Source organism: Sciurus vulgaris, assembly GCF_902686455.1.
Source record: "Sciurus vulgaris genome assembly, chromosome: 1".
NCBI classification, from domain to species: Eukaryota; Metazoa; Chordata; class Mammalia; order Rodentia; family Sciuridae; genus Sciurus; species Sciurus vulgaris.
This window is the reverse complement of record NC_136461.1, coordinates 108,640,349-108,666,205: the sequence shown is the minus strand read 5'-3', so window position 1 is coordinate 108,666,205 and position 25,857 is coordinate 108,640,349. Positions and strand designations below refer to the sequence as shown.

Sequence of the window (25,857 nt, the reverse complement as noted above, 5' to 3'; positions counted from 1 at the left end):
AATCTGAGAAACCTCTCGGGTGTAATGATTTGGGGAACATTAAAAAGTAAGAGCTTAATATAAGGTGTTTGGGAAGATAAAAAGGACACATGGAAAAACTGTTCATTAAAAAATACAGCAATAAGCAGAACTTAGTTGGAATTTGGATCTAGGGAAAGAAAGGGAGGAGTATGAGAGAAACTTTGGATTTGTTTCTGAAGCCACTTGATCCTAAACCACCTCCCCTTTCATGCCATTTCCCCCTGTTCATGGGTCTTTTAGGATTTATTGCAAAGCTATTGCCACTAAAGCTCCATAATTCCTTATTTTTAATTACAAAATCCAATAAGGTATCTTAATTAAAAGTTTTTTCATATAATCATTTGTTAACCACACCTAACTGAAGTGACAAGCGGAGATTTATAGTCTTCAAATAATCACTTAATGGGTAAAGAGCCGTGGGCCAGATGCAGTCAGGTGCAAGTGATATAAGGCATGTAGAGTGTATGCACCCTCTTGCCTTGCTAGAAACCAAAACAAATTCAGTCTTTTAAAATATATTTGGCTTTCAGGTAAAATATTTCTGAGATCTCTCCATTCTAGTATGTACAGATATGTGTGGTGAGTAGAGACGAAAAACATGGAGAAGTTGAAAAATTCACCTTGTTAGGACCCCTGTTCTAAAGTACCTGACTCCCATTCTTACACATTATGAAAGGTACTGGTGAATTTCCTCCTCTTCCTCTTTGATTTCTGGATAGAGAGGTCATCAAATCTCCTTCTCCCTCAGCCCCTACCCTTCTCTAGTTGAGTACTGACCTCCTGCCTTGGAGGATCCTGCTCTCCAGTCTGCAGAATAAGGTTAATATGGAGGTGAGATAACAGGTTTGTTAATGTCTGCCAATCAAATGCCTCTAAGTGCATGAGGGTAATTTTAACCTCAGCGAGATTCCAGGCTGAAAATGTGCCACATCAGTGTGTCTCAGAGGCTACACAGGAATGGTTAACATCTCTGCCACAGATTGGCTGCCCAAGCCCCTGAGATTACAGTGGGGTCCTTGGCAGAAAGGAACGTCATCACAGAACAGTGTTCTCACAAGTGCTTGGTAGTACGTGGGTCAATGCAACCAGACCCCTCCTCTCTCTTCTTTTAGCTTTCAGCCTGGATGGTTGTCACCAATTTCCTTTGAGCAGTGACATGAACCACCTGGTGGCAGAGATACGAGCTCTGAGAGGGCAGCTACAGCAGAGCATTCAAGTGAATAATTGTCTGCGGCTACAGCTGGAGCAGCAGTTGGATGGTGGTACTGGCAAAGGCATCCTCAGTCCCTCCTCCATGAGCCAGAACATCCCAGCTAACTCTGACCCTGGAAATAAGCAGTCACTCTTTCAAGGTAGGAAGGAAAAAGAATCAAGAAGCCCCTTGACAGTGGGGTGACACCAATATGTGTGCAGTGGAAGGGGTAATCTTGCTTCTCTTAGGTTCCTTAGGGTCAAGTTCAAATTGGAGAGGCTTTAATATGGTATCCTGAGAGCATGGGATTTAAAGTCAGACCTGTATCCAGATTCTGAGTTTGCCATTATAGGTTGTTTGCTTTGGGTGATGTGTTGAAGCCTTGGTTTTCTCAACTCAAAGATGGGAATAATATAAAATATATACCATTTATGGTTATTTGGAGAATTAAATTAAGTCGTATTCAAGTGTCTGGACAATAAGAATTGCTCAATAATTATCAGCTATATGTTAACATCTATTCCTTGTATTTGTGTAGTCCCTTAAAATTTACCAAGCATTTTCAAATATTTAATTTCCACTGAAGTAGGGCAGGTTTTACTGTCACCGCCCACGGCAACAATCCTGTGGTTATTTGTTACCGCCTGCAGCAACAATTGCGCGGGTACTTATCGGAGGTGGACTGGGAATAAACTGCCTTGTTTGCTTGCTTATTTAGAAGAAGAGAGGCTTCTTTGAGAGGAAGAGAGACTTTGCTTAGAGGAAGTTTTTAGAGAAAGGCTTGCTACGCTTATCAGAGATCTATTTCTTCTTAGAGTTCTGCTGCTTCTTCTTAGAGGTAGGTCCCGCATCCTGTGAACTAGGTGCTATCTATCTGAGGTGCTTCTTAGTGGTGCGTCCCACGTACTGTGATCTGAGCTGCTTCTTCTCTTTGCTAGCTGCTTCTTTTTTCCTTCTACCTACTACCTGCTTATATTCCCTCCAGGAGGCAGAGGGCAGGGCCATGCCAGTTGCCCTATCACGGCAAAGGTTAAAATGAGCAGGCCTGAGCAGGAGCACTCAGGAACACCTGTGCACACGTTGTGTGCCTGGACTTAATTGAATATGGCCAATGATAAATCACCTGGGTGTGCTTATATTAATCAACCTCCTCACTGCCGATGTGATCAAAACAACCTCCGGCTGGCTGCCAGGCGCCATCCCGGTGCAGCCCACATGGCACAGCCCCCGACATTTACTATCTCCATATTTCATATGAGAAAGCTGAGGCATTAATGGGGCATTGAGACATTGATGGATAAGTTAGGGTTTATAGAACTTAGGGACAGAACCAGGTTAGGACCAGATATTTTGATTCCCAGTCTGTGTCTTTTTCTACCTCACTAGGCTCTGTCTCAGTATCACAGACTTTCCCACACTCTCTAGAGTGGCTTCCCTTTCCTTCACCTGGGGGAACTCAGTATGTGGCAAAATGCTCCTGTCCCTAAGGAAACCAGGCTTTAGGAAAGTACTGGGTGGCAGTCGTATTCATTCCAGGTGACAGACATCCACTTCTGCTCCATCCTCTTGCCTGCCTCTGCAGATATGCGTGTTCACCAGATCTGTCTTACTTTCCTCAATATCTGGTCTCAGTCTTGCTTCCCTTACTTTAATTTGAAAGTTAACAGAGCTCTTATACCTAAGCTCTTGACATATCATTCAACTTCTACATCTTCTGTTTTTCCTTTTGATGCACCATTTAACCCACTCTCTCCACTCACCTGCATGGCCATATCTCTAATTTCTTTCTAATCAGGAGTCGCTTATGCTCAGGTTTCTGTAAGGCTGAGCTTTCAAACTCTCCTATCTGATGTTCCTGAGTCAGGTTACTCCTTATTTTCTCTGGTTGTGCTGAATGCTAATTTATGAAACAATGATCTTAGTTGTCAAATGAAAAGGACAATTACATGAACTTCTTGTGGCCATCAAATAAGAAATATCCGTGGAATGCTAAGCACCATACTCAGCTGGCAGGAATTGCTCAGCATTTATTGAGTGGCTGTCTCACCCTTCTGGGGCTGCCATGATGGGCATGGTGTTGAGTCACATCTCCCCTTCACTGTAACCAGGCTTCCCCTCTTAGTGTCTTCCCTTGCATCAACCAAGATGCAGCCCCATGGTTTAGTTCCTGCTCCTCTTCCCTTTCCCAGACCTCAGAAGCCTGAGCTGGAAAACATCACCCTGACCCACATTCCCCTTAGCAGTACCTTCCTGTCTTCTTTTTGACCCTTCATATTTTTTATAACTTTATTTCTTTCTTTATGCAGTACTGGGGAATCAAACCCAGGGTCTTGTGCATAATACACAAACAGTCTATCACTGAGTTGCACTCCAGGCCTCGATTAACATTTTAACATATGTATACATACATTTATGCATTGTACAAAATAGCACATAAAAAATTCTACTCAAAATTGGGTTTATAAAATGATATCTAACAGGTTTTTAAATGGGAATTTACATTCTTTTGTTTTGAATAATGGAAACATACCAAGCAAAGTGATTTGTTTTTCATTGTGGCATATGGATGCTAATAATGTGAAAGGGGAGTCCTGTCAACTTAGACCTTGGGCGATAAAGACTAGGCTGTGCATGATTTGGGGTGCAGAGTGATCCAGGTGTTCTGAAAAGTGGGGTTGTCTTTACTCCCTAGATTCGGTTACTTCCCCTCCAGTTCGTGATATTGGCATGAATTCTCCTGCTCTGGTCCTCCCCAACTCTTCTTCCTCTTCTCCTGGCTCAGACACTGCCATTGTCACCAGAACAAATGGTAAATATGGCAACTAAATGGCTCAGACACCATGATGGAAAATTATTAATGCAAATAACTGTTGGTTCTCTGTAAGTATGCTATCTGAATTTAGAAAATTTTCTCTGTGTGCCACAAAGCCTTCAGTACTATTCGTTGAATATTCTATGGCTGCCTTTCTTCTCATTCTTCTGCTTCTCCCAGTTGTCCTGTTGCTCTGTTTGCATCATTGCCCTGCAATCCCTCCATTCTTAAATGTGCTCTCTTTGTCCAGCTGATTTACTTATCTTTGCCTTTTCTACCCAGAATTTTACATGTTTATAATAATATTTTTCCTGAATAGCCCACTTGTCAATGAAGACAAAATTTATCTTCTGGCAAGTTTATAATCATGCAATGATGTAAGAAAGATTATAAAAATAAAGAAGCCAGAAGGTCTCTAGGGGCTTGACCTACCCTGCAGTTTTGAAGGCTAACTTTCTTGATCCTGAGCTCTTTCACTGTCTCTTTGCATTGGTGGGAACTGAGAATATCATCATGAATGACAGCAGATTCTATATTATTGTGGTTTTCTTTTTCAGAGCTGGATTTGGATGCTCCTCCAGGAATGAAGAACCTTCCCAAGCTGGAGGGTGAAGCTGCTGATGGCTCCTTTGCCAATAAGCATGGCCTCCATGTCATAGGTCACATCAATGACTATACTGCTCTCAGAGAGCAGATTGGGAAGGGAAAACAGCTGGTCCAAAAGATCCTGTCTTTCCTGAAGCTCACATGCAACTTCGTGGGCCTTGAAGCTCAAAGCTCAGAGGTAGTCATGCCTACAGCTCTTGGGTGCACCTTTTCCTTGTGCCCTTTTCCCTCTGATTCTAACTCCTTCTCTAATATTTATGTTTGTGTTCTGCATCTCCCAATGACAGAGACAGCATCTTCCAATTATTCTAGCCAGGCCCTTGCTCCCCTATCTCCTGATTCATTCTAAGTTTTACTGTATTGTAGATAAGTTCAATTAGATATCCTCCCTCAGAGCCACAGAGGAAGCTGTGCAGCTTTGTCACCATCCTCAGTAGAGCATTTGTTAGATATTGCCATCCATGTGGTGCTGTGTTGAACTCAGCACCCTCTGGTAGTTTATTACCTGTTTCAGTCATGCTGGCTCATGTGGAAAGAGTAAAATCAATCAGATGGACAGATACTGAGGGATTTGCATCTATAAAGGCTTTGTGTGTGAAAAGGGTAAGAAGTGGGACACCATGGAATTTCTTTGTTGAGACAGCATGACTGGGAAGCAGTGCTTCTCAGAGTACTTTACTGTTCAGAGATACCAAGGACCAGTGACTGTGCTGTCTGAGCCACCAGAGGCCCATGGATGAAGAGACACAGCCCTGGACTCAAGGGCAAGACACAGATCTCTGTTGATAAGCAAACTAAGGTACCATGAGCACAATGTGAGAAGCCACCTCTTGTGCCTTGAATGGACCAATGCAGAAGGGTCCTTTGTTGCAGGTGAGGAAGATAACAGGTCTATAGAGGACATGACATGGGAATGAGCTTTCATAGACTTATAGTGTGCCCAGGTAGAGGAGGCATTCCAGGTAAAGGGAGCAGGACTTCAGTCCTGGGACCTCAAAGGGATGAGCCAGGGTTTTACAGGTTCAAGCAGCCCATGCTCTGTGCCTCATTTGCAAAGGAAACTTGACTCCTGTGTAGGCCTGCAATGTCCTGAGCCCTGAGATGTCTCAGCTTCACCATGGTCCCCTTTCCACAGGCACCAGGCAACAAAAGAGTCCGTGAGCTACACAGCAATATCAGTGCCCTGCACCACACCCTAGAGGAGTCAGCCTCCCTCCTGACCATGTTCTGGCGAGCGGCCCTGCCAAGCTCCCATGGCCCTGTACTGCCTAGCAAAGTGGTAAGAGGCCCGTCTTCTCCCATTTCAAATTCTACTCTTCTGTTTCTGTGCTACACTTGGGCTACAAATGAACAATGACTAGAGAGGCACTAGTCACTGTTGGGAGGGGAGAGTCTGATGTATGGTTCTGTCTCCTTAGTCCCATAGCTTTCTGAGGGTCAGGAGTCACATGGGAAGTTAGGATGTACAGGACTTAGGGGAACATCCTGGAGGAAAACCCCTGATCCATGGTGGCTGCTTTCATTGCAGCTCTGATTATCTCACTTCCTCCTCATACTCCAAGATCAGAAATCAAAAAGGAGAAAGAAAGAAAACAGAGAAACTATAACAGAAGTTTGAGTAAACTGAAATTCAGGGGCCTGTTGAAGCTTCTCCTCCCCTTAGTCTCCTTGGTCAAAAGATCAGAGGATGTCACCATGAAACTGCAGCTTCTTATGGTTATGCTCCTAGAATCCCAACATATCTTTTAAATTTTCATCTCTGTGCCAGGCTCCCCACCCCAGGATCTGCTCTGATCTCAGCCTGGTTCTTATTGACAGGTCTGAAGTGGGCCAGTATCTTGATTCCCTTTCCAGATATTCAAGTTCCAGACTAATGTTGCTGTTATCTTTTGGGATTTAACTATGCTAATTCCATGGAAGATGCTTTACCATCTTCACATTTGTATGGATTATTTAGAGACTTGCACACTGTCATCAGGGCAGCCCTGTGTCACATACATTGATCTCTGAAATTCTAAGTCTTGTATGGATGAGGGTGAGATAGAACTTTTACAAGGAATGAATTGGAGGTCTTGACCTCAGTTGGGAGTTTTCTGCCAGTCTGGGGTCAGATCTCCTTGGCCACAGGACTATAAACCTGTGCTAGTCTGTTTGGGGGCCTTAATGTTCTCAACATTCTTACCTGTGGCCTCTTCTTCAACTATCCTGAACTGGAGGATCAAAAGACTGTAATGAGGGAACACACTCCAAAGGTTGTTGAGAGATTGTAGAGTTCTGCTTTGGATTGGTAAGAGCCACAGAGCACAGGGTACATTTGGTATCCCAATTGTTGTCTGAGAGCTTATCCCTCTTCCCCAGGATGAGCTAATGGAAAAGGAGCTCCTGGATCTTCGAGCCCAAGTATCCAAGCAGGAGAAGCTCCTTCAGAGCACAGCTGAGCGTCTGAAGACTGCCAACGAGCAGAAGGAGAACATGGAGCAGTTCATCGTCAGCCAGCGTAGGTGCCCCTGAGCTGTGGAGCAGCAGAGGGAAGGGGTGGTCTTGCAGATGCCCCACTTGTGCTACAAATGAACAATGACTAGAGAGGCACTAGTCACTGTTGGGAGGGGAGAGTCTGATGCACTGGCCCCAACCCTCCTGTGCCATTAGTAATTGTGGGATCAGAGGGAGGGAAGGAAGGGGACAGCAAGAGGCCATGATGAAGGGATTGGAAGAAAATGCTTTAGAACACACATGCCCAGCAAATAGGACCCAGCTGGTAATTCCTGCTTTGTGGGACTGTTTGTTGTTTCAGTGACCAGGACACATGATGTTTTGAAGAAGGCAAGAACTAATTTGGAGGTAAGGAAACGATTATACCTGTCAGAGCCAAACAGCCTGCCTCCAACACATCATTGTATATCATCAGATCTGTAGGTGACACTGACCTGATTTTTCCTCCCAGCAGGAGATGTCCAGTCCACTTGACTGGTCCTAGCTCCTAGTTAGCTTCCTGTTAGAATTCCATCCTATTACTCTCCTGCCCACTCAGTTCCCTTCCCTGCCTTACTCTCGCCTTGTCGTCATCTTTCCTTTTTATCCCAATTTTTCCTTCTTGATGTCAATCAAGTAAGGAGCCAGGAGCAAAGCAGTTCTGTTGACCCTTGAGGGCAGAAACATTTGTAGCTTCTCTGGGAATTAGTTGTCTGTGAGGGGATCTAGCGGTCATTTGGGCATTCTCAACTTTCCTAAACTACTTTATGATAAAACAGAGTAAGGCACAACCTTAAAAATTGATTTTAGTGCAAAATATTATGTTAAAAACAGCAATTTGATTTTGACACATCTTTTTCTTTAAAAAAATGATGAAAAATCCACTTGGTCTCATTGATCTAAAATAAAATAAAATTTGGTAATAAATAAATACTAAATCTTAAGGCAAGAGATTTTTTACTTATATATATAAGATTTTATATATATATACTTGCCAGACATTCTCTACATTTACTTAAATGCTAAGTACTTTTCACTCCCTAAGAAGTACTTTGAAGAAAAACTTGAAGTATACTAATTGGTTTTAAAATCAGAAACTAAACCTTTAAACTTAGACATTAAACTTTGTCAGAGCAGTTGAACATACTCCTAGAATATTCCTAAACTGTTTCCTGAAAGGGTTGACCCCCACACTGTGATCATGGGTGGGCCATGGTTTAGCTAGTTCTTGTTTTCTAATTCCCTTTGGTTCTTCTCTGATGATTCCTTTCTTTCCTGAGCCTCTGTAGCACAACACTTACAAGATTGCCTCTGTACAGCCTTATCCTGTCCCAGCCAAGGTAACCCAGCAGCCTCCAGTTCCCACTGGCTACCTCTAGTGTGCAGGCCACCCTCTCTACTTCCTGATGCCTGGGCTCTAACTCCAGGCTTGTCACTAACTGGCTATGTGCCTTTGGCTGGCCCGTTTGCCTCTGTGAGCTGCTGCCCCCTCATCTGTTAAAGGTGGACCTAGACTTAGATGATCTCTGAGGTCCCTGCCAATTTGAACTTTCCTTAAGAAAACTGGGACACACAATTAACAGGGGAACGTCTTCCAGTATGTCCTCTCCTTTCTATCACAGGCTATTTTTACAAGTGCATGTTTTATGCTTGGCACTATTTTTGCTAGGAGATGGCAAAGCTCCCCACTTTTATTTATTTATTTGTTTTATTCAGACCACATAACTTGTAGCATGAACTGGCTCATGGAGAGGAAGTGGTAGGATCTGACCTCACAGAGTACAGTGGGTAGTGGCTGGGGCAGCAGGGATTTGGGTGCACTGGGAGGTTTTTTCCTCTAAGCTGGGACCTGGAATCTCCTCCAGGCCCAGTGCATCCCTTTGGTTCATCCTCTTGACCCCTTCCTGCCATGTTCCTGGCTTCCTGCATGCTTTGCCCTCATTCCAGCCCCTGGGCGCCATCAGCAGGGTCTAACAGTTCCATCTGAACAGGATTGGTTTATGTTTGCTTGCAGGTGAAATCCCTAAGGGCCCTGCTGTGCACTCCAGCCTTGTGACCCTTGCCTTCCAGGAGCCACACAAGAAGCAAAGACACCACAGGTCCTTAAAGCATCAGGAAGAATGGGCCTGCTCCTCTTTTGCACAACTACCTGTCTTCTGAGGAGAATCTGGGCCCGATTCCTCCAAACTTGGTGGAGGTCTGAAGATGCAGTCAGAGATGTATCCTAGTGGGGTAGGCAGAAAGGTGGAATGACTTTCTGGCAGTGATGGAATAAAAGTAGCCAAATTCCACTGGGCCTAGCATTACGCAAAGCGCACATAAGATTGCATAGTAGCACTTGTGACTCTGCTTCTGAACAGCCTCAGTGGCACAGCACCTGCTAGAGCATGGTTCTCACTTCAACAGCTATCCTCAGATGGTCCACTCAAAGGAAATAGTTGCCTGCATACATGGGGCCTGTGATCCCAACGCTGGAGCTCCTCCACAGTTGCAGAAGCACACTACTGAGCAGCAGTGCCCTGTTGGACAGTGTCAGTGGGGCTTAGCAAGCACTTCTCACAGATCCACACCTGACCAGGTAGCTTCTGTGGGCCAAGCCAGGCTGGGCTTCATGTTGTACCATCAGGTCTGAGCACTTTGATTCTGTGTGGGGAAGGTGGTGACTTGCTAGATGCCCTCTCATGCTTAGACTAGCAGGATTTTCTTCATTTCTTACATGTTCTCCAAATTGTACTGCCCTCCACCCCCATTAGATGTGCTGTCCCATTTTATCATCCTAACTTCCCTCAGGCAAATTGGGAACTGATGGGCACGTCGAGCCTGTTTAAAGTCTTGCATATGGCAGCCCTCTGCTTGTTTGTAAGTGGTGTGGGCAAGACCCAGTTGTACTGAAGCCTTGTCTGTGTCTTCAGAGTACTCTTAGGATGTGGACATGTGTGTATAAATGTATGATAGAGATTTATTTATGTTGCTGTAGCCATATGTTGAAGGCCAACATAACTCATGGGTGGGGAGGATGAGATGAAACAACAGTCTTTTTGGTGACTATTAAAGAAAAATGTGTATAAAGAAATAGTTTTTCTTTGTTTTGTTTCCCATTTCTACACCATTTCTCAGAACAAGTGTATCAGAATAGGAAAGACAAACTGTTATGAAAAACTAATAGGCTAATCCTTAAAGTCGATGTTTAAAAATTCATTTTCCCTCTATTTTATGAAAATTCCCAGTATACAATGTGATGGAGTGATTCTTAAACTGTGCCCTACCGTTTTCACAGGGAAGGATATATTTTGCTGTTTGTTGTGCTTTGTTAAAACTCAGGAGTCAGGATGGCAAGGGAAATATAGGTTTCTTTCAGTGCTGGGTTTGATCAAGATAGAGAACATTTTCTTTTGCAAATCTCCACCCTTGGTGACTCAGGAACATGGACAGCTTATAAGAGCTATGGGGTGCAGTAGGACAAAAGGCAGGAGATACCCATGTATATATTTAGCTAGGCTGTGTTAATCAGAAACATGTCTCAGACTTAGGCGCAATGCCCTCAGGGCCAGGGAAGCCCCTCAGACTCCATTTTCAGCATTAGGAACGTCAAAAATTAAAAGACTTTGGAGCTGTTAATTTCAAATGGAGTCTGTTTCACAATCAACCGTGGAGATTGTGGGAGCAACTTCCTGGGATGGCATTCCAAGAACTTTTGTGGATGTGGGACCCTAGGATAGCATTTCAGTATAAGTTTTCCAGGTGATTCTAATGCAGGTGGCCCACAGACTACAGTTTAACACACATTGTACTATATCATTGAGTTACAGCAATAAATAAATGTATTTAAGAAACTTAGTCGAAAATTATGTCATTCTAATACCTGTCTTGGAGATCAGGAATGGGTCCTTATTCTCCTGGTATTCAGGATTAAACACCAGAGAAATACCCAGGCAAGTGTAGAAAGCACATTTTATTTAAGAGATAGGGACAGCAGACTTCTCTGAAGAGAAGTGTGCCAAGAGCTGGGTGTCCTTGGCAGTGGGTGTATCTTGCTCTTTTATAGACCCCAGAACCACCCCCCCCCCCCCCCCCCCCCCCCCCCCGCCATCTTTTTCTTCTCAGTGCACATGCCTAAGGGCAGTAAGGAGCAGGAACACAGGGGATAATCATTAGCAACTCATCGAGTTGGAAAGTGTGATCCCTGGAGGGTAGCTGTTAGCAGCCCATTGTCTTTTCTTTGATAACCAGCCCTCATCTTCTCAACCTCATCATTTATTACCTACACTGACCTCCAGACCTTCTGCCCCCTGCCTCAGCTTGTTGAGGAATGTGACAAATCCTGTCCCCTCAGGCCAGGTGGGGCTGTAGTCAGATTAACCTGGCAGTCTCACCATCCTCATTGATCTGTCCCCTTACACTTCCATAAATGTTGAAATTAAAATCTTAAAAGATTCCTTCAGAAAAATTCTTGTGTCCTTTTGCCTTCTAAAATTAAAATCAAGCTGTCACTCTATGATTATTTCCTAGAAACAGTTAGAAATGAAATCTTGTGGAGGAAAATAGAATTTAAGTCCTATAAAGGGAGCTAGGAAGGAAAACAGAGAACAGGCACTTAAAATACATAATAGTATCTCTTGACCTGTTTGACCTAGGCCTTCAGAATGTACAGAGTTCATCATGTCCCTCAGCTCTTGTCACTGGTGAATGAGAGAGGCACTTGTGTTGATTTCCATTGTTGCTGTAAGCATTTTCATAAACATCATGGCTAAGAAGAACACAAACTCATTTTCTTCAGAGTTCTGTAGGTTAGGAGTCCACCAAATGTCCCACTGGCCTAAAATCACTAGGCCACTCCTTGCCTGGTGGCTGCTTCCTCCTCCTTCACAGTTGGCAGGGTGCCTGATTCATCACCCTGACCTCTTTCTCTGCCTCCTCTTCCATTTTAAAGACCCATGGGATTACTTGGGTTTCGTGAATTACCCTGTGTCATCCAGGATGGTCTCCCCATCTCAGAATCCTTAACATAAGCCCATCTGCAAAGTCCCTTGCTAGATAATGAATCATGTTTGAAGGTTCCAGGGATTAGGAAGAGGACCTACCGGGGAGGCCATTATTCTGCCTACCACACACTCTAAATTCCTGTGCTGACTAATGTTGGAATTAAAACAAAAACAAACACACAATGGGGGATGGGGGCGGCAAGAATGGAGGAAGGAAGAACTGTATAGAGGAAAAAGAGGGGTGGGAGGGGTGGGGGGGAAGAAAAAAATAACAGAATGAATCAAACATCATTACCCTATGTACACGTATGATTACGCAAATGGTATGCTGTTACTCCATGTACCAACAGAAACAACATGTATCCCATTTGTTTACAATAAAAATAAATTAAAAAAAAACAAACAAAAACAAAACACTTCTCTAATTTAAGTCAAGTTAGTAAAATTAAGACACTACCTTAAAGCATAGCCTGCAGTAGCAAAAATACTAAGTTCAAATTTGAGCTCTGGAATTGCACCACTTAGGATTTCACAAGTGTTTAGGTTATTTTAGATATGGCCCTTATTTTCACAAAGGCTGACTTTGGATGCAGAAATCTCATCTGAGGCTAATCTCATCTGAGCACACAGTAAAGCAGGGAGGGAGAGGTAGATTCGGTATACCTGGGAGTCTGCTGACTTTGGCTCTGTACACTTGGCTCATTTTAAATGGGGCAGTTGGTTGGTTTTCTTTGAGTTTTCTCTGGTCAGGCTTTCCTGCTGTTTGTAGCCTCTAGCACCTTGGGGTTCTCTATGAGCCCTCTGAGGCCATTACGTGGTGCTTGGAAAGGACCTAAGGTATTCAAGTCTCTCAGAACAAGGGCCAGATTCTAGCCATAAGGCATGGAAGATTCCTGGCTGTCAGTCACACTATTCCCAGGAACTGCCTAGACCTTGAGAGCTGTGGTTGAAATTCAGCTCTCCAGTGCAGCCATCTTCCTTGGTGTCCTCACAAACTGAGCTTGACCAGAAGAAATGTAAATGTGCTTTTCCTTCTGGTGCAAAATATTCCTTCATCTTCATCTCAAATGAGGGCAACCCCTTCCTGTGTTGGCTTGCATAGTATATATATATATGGGAAGGGTAGAGGGTATGTGGGCAGGAGGAGCAAAAAGAGAAATGAGGAGTGGAACAACAAGGCTGGCCAGGAGGACTGGAAGGAAGAGAGGAATGGAGGTGGGGCAAGATGTGCAGGAGATGGTGAGGAGATGGAGCAAAACTTGAACTCTCTTCTCAGGCCCAGAAGGGCCATCAGTATCTCAGGAACTCAGCTATTGATGGATTAGTACTCAAAATTATTTGGGACAACAGCAGCATTTAGTCACTATCTACAAAAACAGGAAGTAGGGAATCCCCTGGTAGCTGACTGGAGAGAAGCCAATGATGACAAAATTAAATGCACCCAAATTTGAGACCACAGTTCCAACACATCTCATCATGTTTTAGAGGACACCCAGGACCTCCAGCGCTGTGTGGCAGATTGGTTCAGTCACCTCTCAAAAGACCTCCAATCCCAATAGAACAGCCCCTCAATGCCAAACCACCTCCAGAGTGGGGTCCCCACTGACCCTGACATATGCACAGACTTCCCCTTCCCAAGGCCAGGTGGGGTCATTGTCCCCCAAATGCTCAAGACTGACCACAGTACCACAGCATCTGCGATCTTCACTGCAAAGGAGTATTCATGACACAGAGCAATTTGGACAGCAACAGTATATTTATGAGAGGATGGTTCCACCTCAGCTAGACAGCCTGATGGTTTACTGAGTTCCTATGTTCATCAGCACACACGGCTTGGGCAAGACTATCCTCCCACTATGTCTCGTGTATGTGAGGGGTGGACCTATTAAAGCCCAGTGTATTACATGTCAAACCTTAGAACTGTGAAGCTCCAAGGATAGTAGACAGAGTAACCTTCCATACCAAACAAATAATTATGCTGCAAACACAACAGCTACCTACGCACAGCCCTACAGGCCAATACAATACCAAGTACAAGAGAGGAAATTTAACAGGCTTCAGTAGGCAGCGCTGGTTTATGATGGCACATGAGAGGCCTATCAATGGACCACATCCATAAAGACCCCACAGAGTTTGCCTGGCACAATCCCAAGTTGGCCAAAGTCATTCACAAGTACCTTTAGCACCTGTGCTTCAGCAACAACAAAGAGAAATTGGAGGTACATAGGCTAGGGGGAATCAAGCATCTGTCTGACTCCTTTGGACTTCAGAGTTTTGAAAGTTCAGAAGGATGCTCGTGGTGTTCTCTGAAAGCTTGTTTTTGGCAAGTCCACAGAGGAAAATCCAATAGTCATGAAAAATGTTGGTGGGATACCTGCCATCTTGTAACTTTCAAGAAAATCTATTGATGCAGAAGTAAGGGAGCTTGTTACAGGAGTTCTTTGGGATTTATTTTCATGTGATGCCTTAAAGACATCAATCATCCAAGATGCCCTCTCAACCTGAACAAACACTGTGATTGTTCCATGTTCTGGGTGGAATACTCTTCTTTTGTTGATAATCATAAAATTAAATTTCTGGCTTTACTAATTCTGCATAACACAACAGTTTGCCTGAGCAACCTCAGCTCTGCAGGGAAGGAAGCGAGAAAGCAAGTGCAATCCTGTGAGAGACTGGTGGACTCCCTGTTTTACGTGATCCACACATGTGAACACATCTGACTATGAGAGCAAGATGGTGGAGAACCATGTGCACCCTGAGGAACTGGTCCTATCAGCTGGAACCGGAGGCCCCTGAGGCCTGGCTGCTGGGACTGAACTAGTTGGATGACTTATTAGGAAAAGAATCTCCAGCAAAGTTTCCAAGCCAAGCTGCAGGAGGAAGAAGAAGAAACAAAGAAAGAGGGGGGAAAAAGTGAAAGAAAAAAGAATAAACAAATAAGAACTACACAAGTAGATCAATAAGATGAGTTGACCCTATCCCAGCACTGTTGAATATCCCCAAAGGAGCTAAGATGCTCTGGCATCTGTTGGTGGTAAAACCATATCTAACCCTTCCAGCAGAAAATTCCAACTCAACCATGTTGGAAGACTCTGTTGGATCTCTCCAGAACCTCTCTACTGGCAACTGGAAGTTTGCAGTGTATATCTGGGCAGCTGTCCAAAAAGAAAAAGGGCTCCCCATCCTTGTAGAGTTTCTGAGGATGGACAGTGATAGTTATCTCTTCTGTGACCACAGCTTTGAGGAATATGGAGCTAGACATAAGCAACAAGGAGGTCCAGTGTGAATGTGTCCTGTGAGACCTGGCTAACCAGCTTCCAGGTAAGAATGGCCCCAGCACACAGTCCAAGGAAACCATGGCAGCTATCTGCTGTTCTGCATGAGGTCAACATCAAAACCATGGAGAATGCCAAATCACTGGCCAACTGGGGGACATACAAATGCTGGTGAACATAACCAAAGGCAGAGGAGACAGGTCCTCAAAGGCAGCAGCCCAGGTATTGAATACATGGTGGTAATATAAGGACCTCTGGAGCATTTACTAAAAGGATATGTAGAATCAGAACCATTTTATTATAACTGTGTCAACATTAGAACAAGACTGATTCAAAATCACATCCTTCCTTGTCCACCACCAACCAACAGATGTCACCCATGATTCAGTCAATCAGCAGCATCTCTTCCTCACCAGCACTGTTAGGAATCAGAGACTCTCATTGTGGGTAAGATAGGATCCAGCCACCTACATGGTATTTCATTAGCCAAGGGGATGTCACACAGAAAGACCTGTATCCTGGTTTCAGTAGCTGTCACCAATTTACATCAGTTCCTATTCCTCAGCAGGAAGAGAACCAACTAGATGACTAAAGCATCAATAGCTGTGTTATAGTCAAGATGACTCCAGCAGAAAGAATGTGATGGCTGCAGATTGGATTTGCAGTCTCCTCATAGCTATGCAGATCCTTATTTTGATGGCCAAGTTCACTTTCCAGCTTATACTGATTACTTGACACAAAGTACTTAGATTTTATTCCACCTAATTATCTTCTTACAGAGCAGAACAGTACACAGGGTCTCTGGACTCATGGATGTAGCATCAAGATGCTCAGAGAGGAACTTTCTAAACTTGTTTGGATTGTGGTAAAAAGTGTATCTTGCTGATTTGATGATGAAATGTGAAACTGAAATGGAAAAAATAAGAGCATATTTTTTTCTTCTTTCAGGGAAGTGAGGAAATTCTTGGGAGAGGATTTTCTAAGCTCTATTTACATATTAGATCAAATTACTTGTAGATACTATAGTCTGAGAGGTTTGTCAAATAAGTGAAATGAGATGGGGGAATGTGCAGGTCAAATTAAACTAAAGATGATGTTTTTAATGTGAATAAAGAGATGTTCTATAGCTTGTATAGAAAAAATGGATGCCATTCATGTTTTAATGCTAGTACTCAATGTCAAGATTGTATGCTATTATGTTTTAAAAGTTTGTATTTGGGGTATAAATATGGGAATGCAAAAATTAATTAAGTGCCATCGTTTGTAATGCACAGTGTCATTTAAAAAGAAATTTGAGGCGGATTCAAGATGGCGGACTAGAGGGTGGCTGCGTTTCGTGTTGCTCCAGGACTCAGGACTCAAGAAGAGGAGATATAGAGAGCCTTGGGACCAACTCAAAGCAGCCGGGTGAGAGTCTCCCACTGGGCAGGCGTCCCGGACGGGGCAGGAGTCCTGGACGGGGCGGTAGCCCCAAAAGCAGGGATCTTTGCAAAGTAGAACGGCCGGAGAGGCGCAACCCCCCCCCCCCCCCCCCCCCCCCCCCCCCCCGCCGGAGCAGTGATCGCAGACAGCTGGGAGCATTGGAGAGGGGGCTGCCCAGAGGAGAAGGAGAAATACGGGCTCGGCACGTCGCTTGGAATTGGATCAGCTGTGCCAGGGCTCCGAGCGGCTATCCGGTGGAGCAGCGTGGACTCAGGACTCAAGAAAAGGAGATATTGAGAGACTTGGGACCAACTCAAAGCAGCCGGGTGAGTGTTTCCCACTGGGCAGGCATCCCGGACGGGGCGGTAGCCCCCGGACAGGGCGGTAGCCCCGAAAGCAGGGATCTTTGCAAAGTAGAACTGCCAGCGAGGCGCCCCTCCCCCCGCCGGAGCAGTGATCGCAGACAGCTGGGAGCATTGGAGAGGTGGCTGTTCTTCACAGCGCTTGGACTCGGTGCAACCCACCCAGGCTCTGGGAGGCTGCCCAAAGGAGAAGGTGCTTGGTGAGCTGTTTGGACTGAACGTGACCACCCCTGAACACAGGGGGCTGCCCAGAGGAGAAGGAGAAATACGGGCTCGGCACGTCGCTTGGAATTGGAGCAGCTGCGCCAGGGCTCTGGGCGGCTATCCGGTGGAACAGCGTGGTGAGTGGTTTGGTCCCAGAGCATCCGCTCCTGAACATAGGGGGGTTGTCTGGAGAAGGAGGAGGAGCGCGGCGGGGTGCTTGGGCTCGAAGTGACTGCACCAGGGCTACGGGAGGCAGTCGGGACAAGAAGGTGCACAGTGAGTTCTTGGGACTCGTGACGCACCAGATCTCTGGGTGACTGCCTGGTGGAGAAAGTGGTGCGTGGTGGGTCACTTGGTCTTAGAGCGACCGCACGGAACAACAGGTGGCTGCCGGAGGAAAAGGCGTGTGGCGGGTCACTGGGACTCGGAGCGATTGTAAGGGGCTCCAGGTGGCTGCTCAGAGGAGGGGCCGCATAGCCAGGCGAAAAGTGCAGAGCAGGGTCCTAGACGGCTTCTTGGTGGAAGGGCCCCACAGACAAACTGAGGGGCGGAGCGAAAGCTCCAGGACTGCAGGCAGCTTCTCTGAGGAGAGGCAGCCGAAGGAGATTCGTTTGCGAAGGGTGAGGCTTCCAGGCCCAGGAGGGAGGTCCGGGTCCCTGGGAACATTGCAGAAGAAGGCTGCCCAGCCCAGGCGGTAGTTGTGAATTGAACGGAACCTCTGGGAGGAACACCGACCAGCGAGACCTCCCCACCGGGTGACTCCTCCCTGTTGGGTGAGGTTCTCCCAAAAGGACCGTAAAATCAGAGACACAGGCCCAAACTGGTCTTGCATCAGCCCACAACCTACTTCCCTTCTGGATGACCATTCATCAGCAAGTGAAGGTACCTCTGCCCACTAGCAGGGAATATACCCCACCAGAAGGCCACCACCCCTAGGGAGTCAGCTCCCTTGTGGAGCACTGCATTATCAACTTCCTCCAAGATTTCAGGCTACTGAAGACTAAGAGGGGATATACTAGAAATCTTCAGGGATATTATAAGACAATAGAGGAAATCGGCAATATCACAGCGGTCAACTGATACCTGAACAATATGAGAAAACAAGGAAAGAAAATGCTGCAAACAAATCTAGATGTTACATCAATGAAACCCAACGACAGCATGGCAGAAGAAATGACAGAAAGGGAGTTCAGAATGTACATAATTAAAATGCTCAGGGAAGCAAATGATGAGATGAAAGAGCAAATGCAGGCACTGAATGATCGCACCAATCGACAGTTAAAAGAGCAAATACAGGAAGCAAAAGATCACTTCAATAAAGAGTTAGAGATATTGAAAAAAAACCAAACAGAAATCCTTGAAATGAAGGAAACAATAAACCAAATTAAGAACTCCATAGAAAGCATAACCAATAGAATAGAACACCTGGAAGACAGAACATCAGACATTGAAGATAAAATATTTAACCTTGAAAACAAAGTTGAACAAAGAGAGAAGATGGTAAGAAATCATGAACAGAATCTCCAAGAACTATGGGATATCATGAAGAGGCCAAATTTGAGAATTATTGGAATTGAGGAAGGCTTAGAGAAACAGACCAAAGGAATGAACAATCTATTCAATGAAATACTATCAGAAAATTTCCCAAATTGAAGAATGAAATGGAAGATCAAGTACAAGAGGCTTATAGGACTCCAAATATACAAAATTACAACAGACCCACACCAAGGCACATTATAATGAAAATGCCCAACATACAAAATAAAGACAGAATTTTAAAGGCCGCAAGAGAGAGGAATCAAATTACATTCAGGGGGAAACCAATACGGATATCAGCAGATTTTCAATCCAGACCCTAAAAGCTAGAAGGGCCTGGAACAACATTTTTCAAGCCCTGAAAGAAAATGGATGCCAACCAAGAATCCTATACCCAGCAAAACTTACCTTCAAATTTGATGATGAAATAAAATCCTTCCATGATAAACAAAAGCTAAAAGAATTTACAAAAAGAAAGCCAGCATTACAGAACATTCTCAGCAAAATATTCCATGAGGAAGAGATGAAAAACAAAGAAACAAATCAGCAATGGGAGGAACCATCCTAAAGGAATTGTCAAATAAAGGAAGAACCATTCGTCTCAAAATAAATAAATAAATAAATAAATAAATAAATAAATAAAATGAACCAAATGACGGGGAATACTAATCATATCTCAATAATAACCCTGAATATTAATGGCCTGAACTCATCAATCAAAAGACATAGACTGGCAGATTGTATCAAAAAGGAAGATCCAACAATATGTTGCCTGCAAGAGACTCACCTCGTAGAAAGAGATACACATAGACTAAAGGTGAAAGGATGGGGGAAAACATATCATGCACATGGACTCAGCAAAAAAGCTGGGGTATCCATCCTAATTTCAGATAAGGTGGACTTCAAGTCAAAACTAGTCAAAAGGGATAAAGAAGGACATTACATACTGCTTAAGGGAACCATAAATCAGCAAGACATAACAATCATAAACATCTATGCCCCAAACAGTGGCTCATCCATGTATGTCAAACAAATCCTTCTCAATTTCAGAAACCAAATAGACCATAACACAATAATACTAGGTGATTTTAACACGCCTCTCTCACCACTGGACAGATCTTCCAAACAAAAATTGAACAAAGAAACCATAGATCTCAATAACACAATCAATAATTTAGACTTAACGGACATTTATAGAATATACCATCCAACCAAGAGCGAATACACTTTCTTCTCAGCAGCACATGGATCCTTCTCTAAAATAGACCATATATTATGCCACAAAGGTAATGTAAGCAAATACAAGAAGATAGAGACACTACCTTGTATTCTATCAGATCGTAATGGTTTGAAGTTAGAAATAAATGAAAGAGTAAAAAACAGAAGCTACTCCAACACCTGGAGATTAAACAATATGCTATTACATGATGAATGGATAACAGAAGATATTAGGAAGGAAATTAAAAAATTCCTAGAGGTAAATGAGAACAAAGAAACATCATATCAAAATCTTTGGGACACTATGAAAGCAGTACTTAGAGGAAAATTTATTTCATGGAGCGCATTCAATAAAAGAAGTAAAAATCAACAAATAAACAACCTAACACTTCAGCTCAAAGCCCTAGAAAAAGAAGAACAGACCGCAACCAAAAGTAGTAGAAGACAGGAAATAGTTAAACTCAGAGTTGAAATCAATGAAATTGAAACAAAAGAAACTATACAAAAAATTGACAAAATAAATAGTTGGTTTTTTGAAAAAAATAAACAAAATTGATAAACCCTTAGCCACTCTAACAAAGAGAAGACGAGAGAAAACCCAAATCACCAAAATTCGGAATGAACAAGGAAATATCACAACAGACACGATTGAAATACAAAACATAATTAGAAGCTATTTTGAAAATCTATATTCTAACCAAATAGAAAATTTCGAAGACATCAACAGGTTTCTAGAGACATATGAATTGCCTAAATTGAACGAGGAGGACATACAAAATTTAAATAGATCAATTTCAAGTAATGAAGTAGAAGAGGTCATCAAAAGCCTACCAACAAAGAAAAGTCCAGGACCAGATGGGTTCTCAGCCGAGTTCTACAAAATCTTTAAAGAAGAGCTCATTCCAATACTTCTCAAAGTATTCCATGAAATAGAAGAGGAGGGTACCCTCCCAAACTCATTCTATGAAACCAATATTACCCTGATACCCAAGCCAGACAGAGATAAATCGAGGAAAGAAAATTTCAGACCGATATCATTAATGAACATTGACGCAAAAATTCTCAATAAAATTTTAGCCAATCGCATACAAAAATATATTAAAAAGATAGTGCACCACGATCAAGTGGGTTTTATCCCAGGGATGCAAGGTTGGTTCAACATCCGGAAATCAATAAATGTAATTCACCATATCAATAGACTTAAAGTCAAGAATCACATGATTATTTCAATAGATGCAGAAAAAGCATTTGATAAAATACAGCACCCCTTCATGCTCAAAACACTAGAAAAAATAGGGATAGTGGGAACATTCCTTAACATTGTAAAGGCCATCTATGCTAAGCCCATGGCTAATATCATTCTAAACGGTGAAAAACTGAAAGCATTCCCCCTAAAAACTGGAACAAGACAGGGATGCCCTCTTTCACCACTCCTATTCAATATCGTTCTTGAGACTCTAGCCAGAGCAATTAGACAGACCAAGGAAATTAAAGGAATACGAATAGGAAAAGAAGAACTCAAACTATCCCTATTTGCGGATGATATGATTATATACTTAGAGGAACCAGGAAATTCCACCAGAAAACTGTTAGAACTCATAAGTGAATTCAGTAAAGTGGCAGGTTACAAGATCAATGCTCATAAATCCAATGCATTTTTATACATAAGTGAGGAATCCTCAGAAAGAGAAATTATGAAAACTACCCCATTCACCATAGCATCGAAAAAAATAAAATACTTGGGAATCAATCTCACAAAAGAGGTGAAAGACCTCTACAATGAGAACTACAGAACACTAAAGAAAGATATGAAAGAAAACCTTAGAAGATGGAAAGATCTCCCATGTTCTTGGATAGGCCGAATTAATATTGTCAAAATGGCCATACTACCAAAAGTGCTATACAGATTCAATGCAATCCCAATTAAAATCCCAATGACGTACCTTACAGAAATAGAGCAAGCAATCATGAAATTCATCTGGAAGAATAAGAAACCCAGAATAGCTAAAGCAATCCTTCGCAGGAAAAATGAAGCAGGGGGTATCGCAATACCCGAACTTCAACTTTATTACAAAGCAATAGTAACAAAGACGGCATGGTACTGGTACCAAAATAGACAGGTAGATCAATGGTACAGAATAGAGGACACGGACACAAACCCAAATAAATACAACTTCCTAATACTAGACAAAGGCGCCAAAAATATGCAATGGAGAAAAGATAGCCTCTTCAACAAATGGTGCTGGGAGAATTGGAAATCCATATGCAACAGAATGAAACTAAACCCATATCTCTCACCCTGCACAAAACTCAACTCAAAATGGATTAAGAACCTTGGAATCAGACCAGAGACTCTGCAGATTATAGAAGAAAAAGTAGGTCCCGATCTTCAACATGTCGGCCTAGGACCAGACTTCCTCAACAGGACTCCCATAGCACAAGAAATAAAAGCAAGAATCAATAACTGGGATAGATTCAAACTAAGAAGCTTTCTCTCAGCAAAGGAAACTATCAGTAATGTGAAGAAAGAGCCTACAGAGTGGGAGAATATCTTTGCCAGTCATACTTCAGATAGAGCACTAATCTCCAGAATCTATAAAGAACTCAAAAAACTCTACACCAAGAATACAAATAATCCAATCGACAAATGGGCTAAGGAAATGAACAGACACTTCACAGAAGAACATGTACAAGCAATCAATAAACATATGAAAAAATGTTCAACATCTCTAGTAATAAGAGAAATGCAAATCAAAACCACCCTAAGATTCCATCTCACCCCAATTAGAATGGCGATTATCAAAAATACAAGCAACAGGTGTTGGCGAGGATGTGGGGAGAAAGGTACACTCATACATTGCTGGTGGGGCTGCAAATTAGTGCAGCCACTCTGGAAAGCAGTGTGGAGATTCCTTAGAAAACTTGGAATGGACCCTCCATTTGACCCAGCTATCCCACTCCTTGGCCTATACCCAAAGGATCTAAAATCAGCATACTACAGAGATACAGCCACATCAATGTTCATAGCTGCTCAATTCACAATAGCCAGACTATGGAACCAACCTAGATGCCCTTCAATTGACGAGTGGATAAAGAAACTGTGGTATATATACACAATGGAATATTACTCAGCCATAAAGAATGACAAAATTATGGCATTTGCAGGCAAATGGATGAAATTGGAGAATATCATGCTAAGTGAGATAAGCCAATCTCAAAAAGACAAGGGACGAATGATATTGCTAATAAGTGGAGGATGACACATCATGGGGGGGAGGGAAGGGTTAGTGTTAGGGTTAGAGTTAGGGTTAGAGAGGGGGGCAAGTATGGAGGAAGAAAGTACTGTATAGAGGGTAAAGAGGGGTGGGAGGGGTGGGGGGAAGGGGAAAAAATAACAGAATGAATCAAACAACATTACTGTATGTGGATTTATGATTACACAAATGGTATGCCTTTGCGCCATGTACAAACAGAGAGGCAACATGTATCCCATTTGTTTACAATAAAGTAAAAAAAAAAAAAAAGAAAAAGAAATTTGAAGAAGCCAACAACTTCGAAAACAATGGAAAACCCAAGAAATTCTTAAAACTTAAAAACAAACTTTGATTCCTTGGGATCTTCTACATGGACAATCACATTGTCTGTGATAGGGATAATTTTACTCTCCTTCCCCCATATGAATGCCCTTTACTTATTTTTCTGCCTTACTGCACTGGTGAAGTCTTACACCTAATGCTGATATGAATTGTGAGGTACACATCCTTGCTTATTACCAATATGCAGGAGGGGCATTTGGTTTTCACCATGAAGAGTGATGTTAGCTGTAGTATGTTTGTAGATATCCTTTATCAGGTTAAAGACATTCTCTTCTATTTCTAATACACTGTTAGTTTTTATTGTGAATACATGTTTTTGCTGAATGGTCTTTGTACCTTTGTTAGCTGGCCATATTTTTGTCCCTGATTCTGGGCTCTAGTCTTTCTGTTAAATACATGTGTATGTTTATCTCTTTGCCACAGCACAGGAATTGCTACTTGTAGTTTTATATTTAATGTTAAAATTGGGAAGTTCAATATATATTATCAAATATATTTTCTGTGTCAATTTATCTGATTATGTAATTTTACTATTTAGGCTATTAATATAGTTAATTACAACAATTGATTATCTTATTTTGATTCAGCTTGGAATAACTGGGATTCACCCAGCAATTGGTCAGGGTTCTCTGGAGAAACAGAACCAATGGGATGTATAAACATATGAGGGATGCCGTATGAGGATTGACTCACACAATGATGGAAGACAAGGAGCCCCTTGCTAAGGCAGTTGATAGATGGAGAACCAGCTGTAACTCAGTTTGAGTCCATAGGCTTGAGAAGTAGGGGAGATTTCACTGCCAAGTGGAAGAAAACCTGAGTGAGGGTGAAGGAGAGAAGCTTTCACTGTAAAGCTGAAGCCCTGAGGGAGGGTGAGTGCGGGTATCAGTTTGGGCATGTTAAGGGACAAGCTGGTGCTAGAAATTTTAGGAGCTGGGACCTAGTTGGGGAAATTGTTACTGGGGCCATGCTTTTAAAAGAGGTATTTGGTCTCCTACCCCTTTCACTCTCTCACTTCCCAGACACCCTGATGTGAACACCTTTGCTCTACCACAGGACCGACACCATGACATTTGACCTCACTAAAGGCCCACAACAAGTGACCGTGGACTGAAACTTCTCAAATCATGAGAAAAAATAATTCATCCCTTCTTTTAAGTTGTTTATCTCAGGTATTTTTTCACAGGTCACAAAGGATGACTAACAGATCGTAAAATGAGTCTTGAAAATATCTTAAAGATTTTATTCAGAGTATTCTTTAACCACAACAGAATTAGTCAGCAATGTAACAAATTTGAAAACCAAACAAATGTTTTGAAATTAAGCAATATATTTTCCTTTAAAATTACTTATGTGTTAAAAAAATTACCAGGAAAAGAGGAAACTTTTGAACTGATGAATAATTGAAATGCAAAGTATCAAGAGCCATACCATGTAGCTGAAGAAGTTCTTTAGAAAGTTTCTCCCTCTAACTCTCTACTTGCTTACACTAGAAAAGAACAGGGGAATCTCCACACTGCTTTCCAGAGTGGCTGCACTAATTTGCAGCCCCACCAGCAGTGTATGAGTGTACCTTTCTCCCCACATCCTCGCCAACACCTGTTGTTGCTCGTATTCTTGAAAATCGCCATTCTAATTGGGGTGAGATGGAATCTTAGGGTGGTTTTGATTTGCATTTCTCTTATTACTAGAGATGCTGAACATTTTTCCATATGTTTGTTGATTGCTTGTCGATCTTCTTCTGTGAAGTGTCTATTCATTTCCTTAGCCCATTTGTTGACTGGATTATTTGAATTCTTGGAGTAGAGTTTTTTGAGTTCTTTATAGATTCTGGAGATTAGTGCTCTATCTGAAGTATGATTGGCAAAGATATTCTCCCACTCTGTAGGCTCTTTCTTCGCATTGCTGGTAGTTTCCTTTGCTGAGAGAAAGCTTTTTAGTTTGAATCTATCCCAGTGGTTGATTCTAGCTTTTATTTCTTGTGCTATGGGAGTCCTGTTAAGGAAGTCTGATCCTAGACCAACAAGGTGAAGATTTGGACCTACTTTTTCTTCTATAATCTGCAGGGTCTCTGGTCTGATTCCGAGGTCCTTAATCCATTTTGAGTTTAGTTTCGTGCATGGTGAGAGATATGGGTTTAGTTTCATTCTGTTGCATAT

At 42.8% G+C, this 25,857-nt stretch overlaps 1 protein-coding gene and 1 pseudogene across 2 annotated transcripts in view; both read left to right on the top strand.

The window, feature by feature from the left end:
• LOC306661300 (myomegalin-like) overlaps positions 1-9,884 on the top strand; it is a 205,977-nt gene extending 196,093 nt beyond the window's left edge. Inside the window, 9 exon segments of the mRNA XM_079140184.1 lie at positions 1,134-1,373; positions 3,906-4,022; positions 4,583-4,809; positions 5,767-5,910; positions 6,990-7,128; positions 7,426-7,472; positions 8,393-8,426; positions 8,429-8,443; positions 9,118-9,884. Coding sequence (XP_078996310.1) covers positions 1,134-1,373; positions 3,906-4,022; positions 4,583-4,809; positions 5,767-5,910; positions 6,990-7,128; positions 7,426-7,472; positions 8,393-8,426; positions 8,429-8,443; positions 9,118-9,263 — 1,109 coding nt within the window. The 3' untranslated portion in view covers positions 9,264-9,884.
• LOC306664995 (plakophilin-4-like) lies at positions 9,554-16,179 on the top strand (annotated as a pseudogene). Its single transcript has 2 exons — positions 9,554-9,634; positions 13,571-16,179. The product of its transcript is annotated as a plakophilin-4-like (transcript).
• The last annotated feature ends 9,678 nt before the right edge of the window (positions 16,180-25,857 follow it).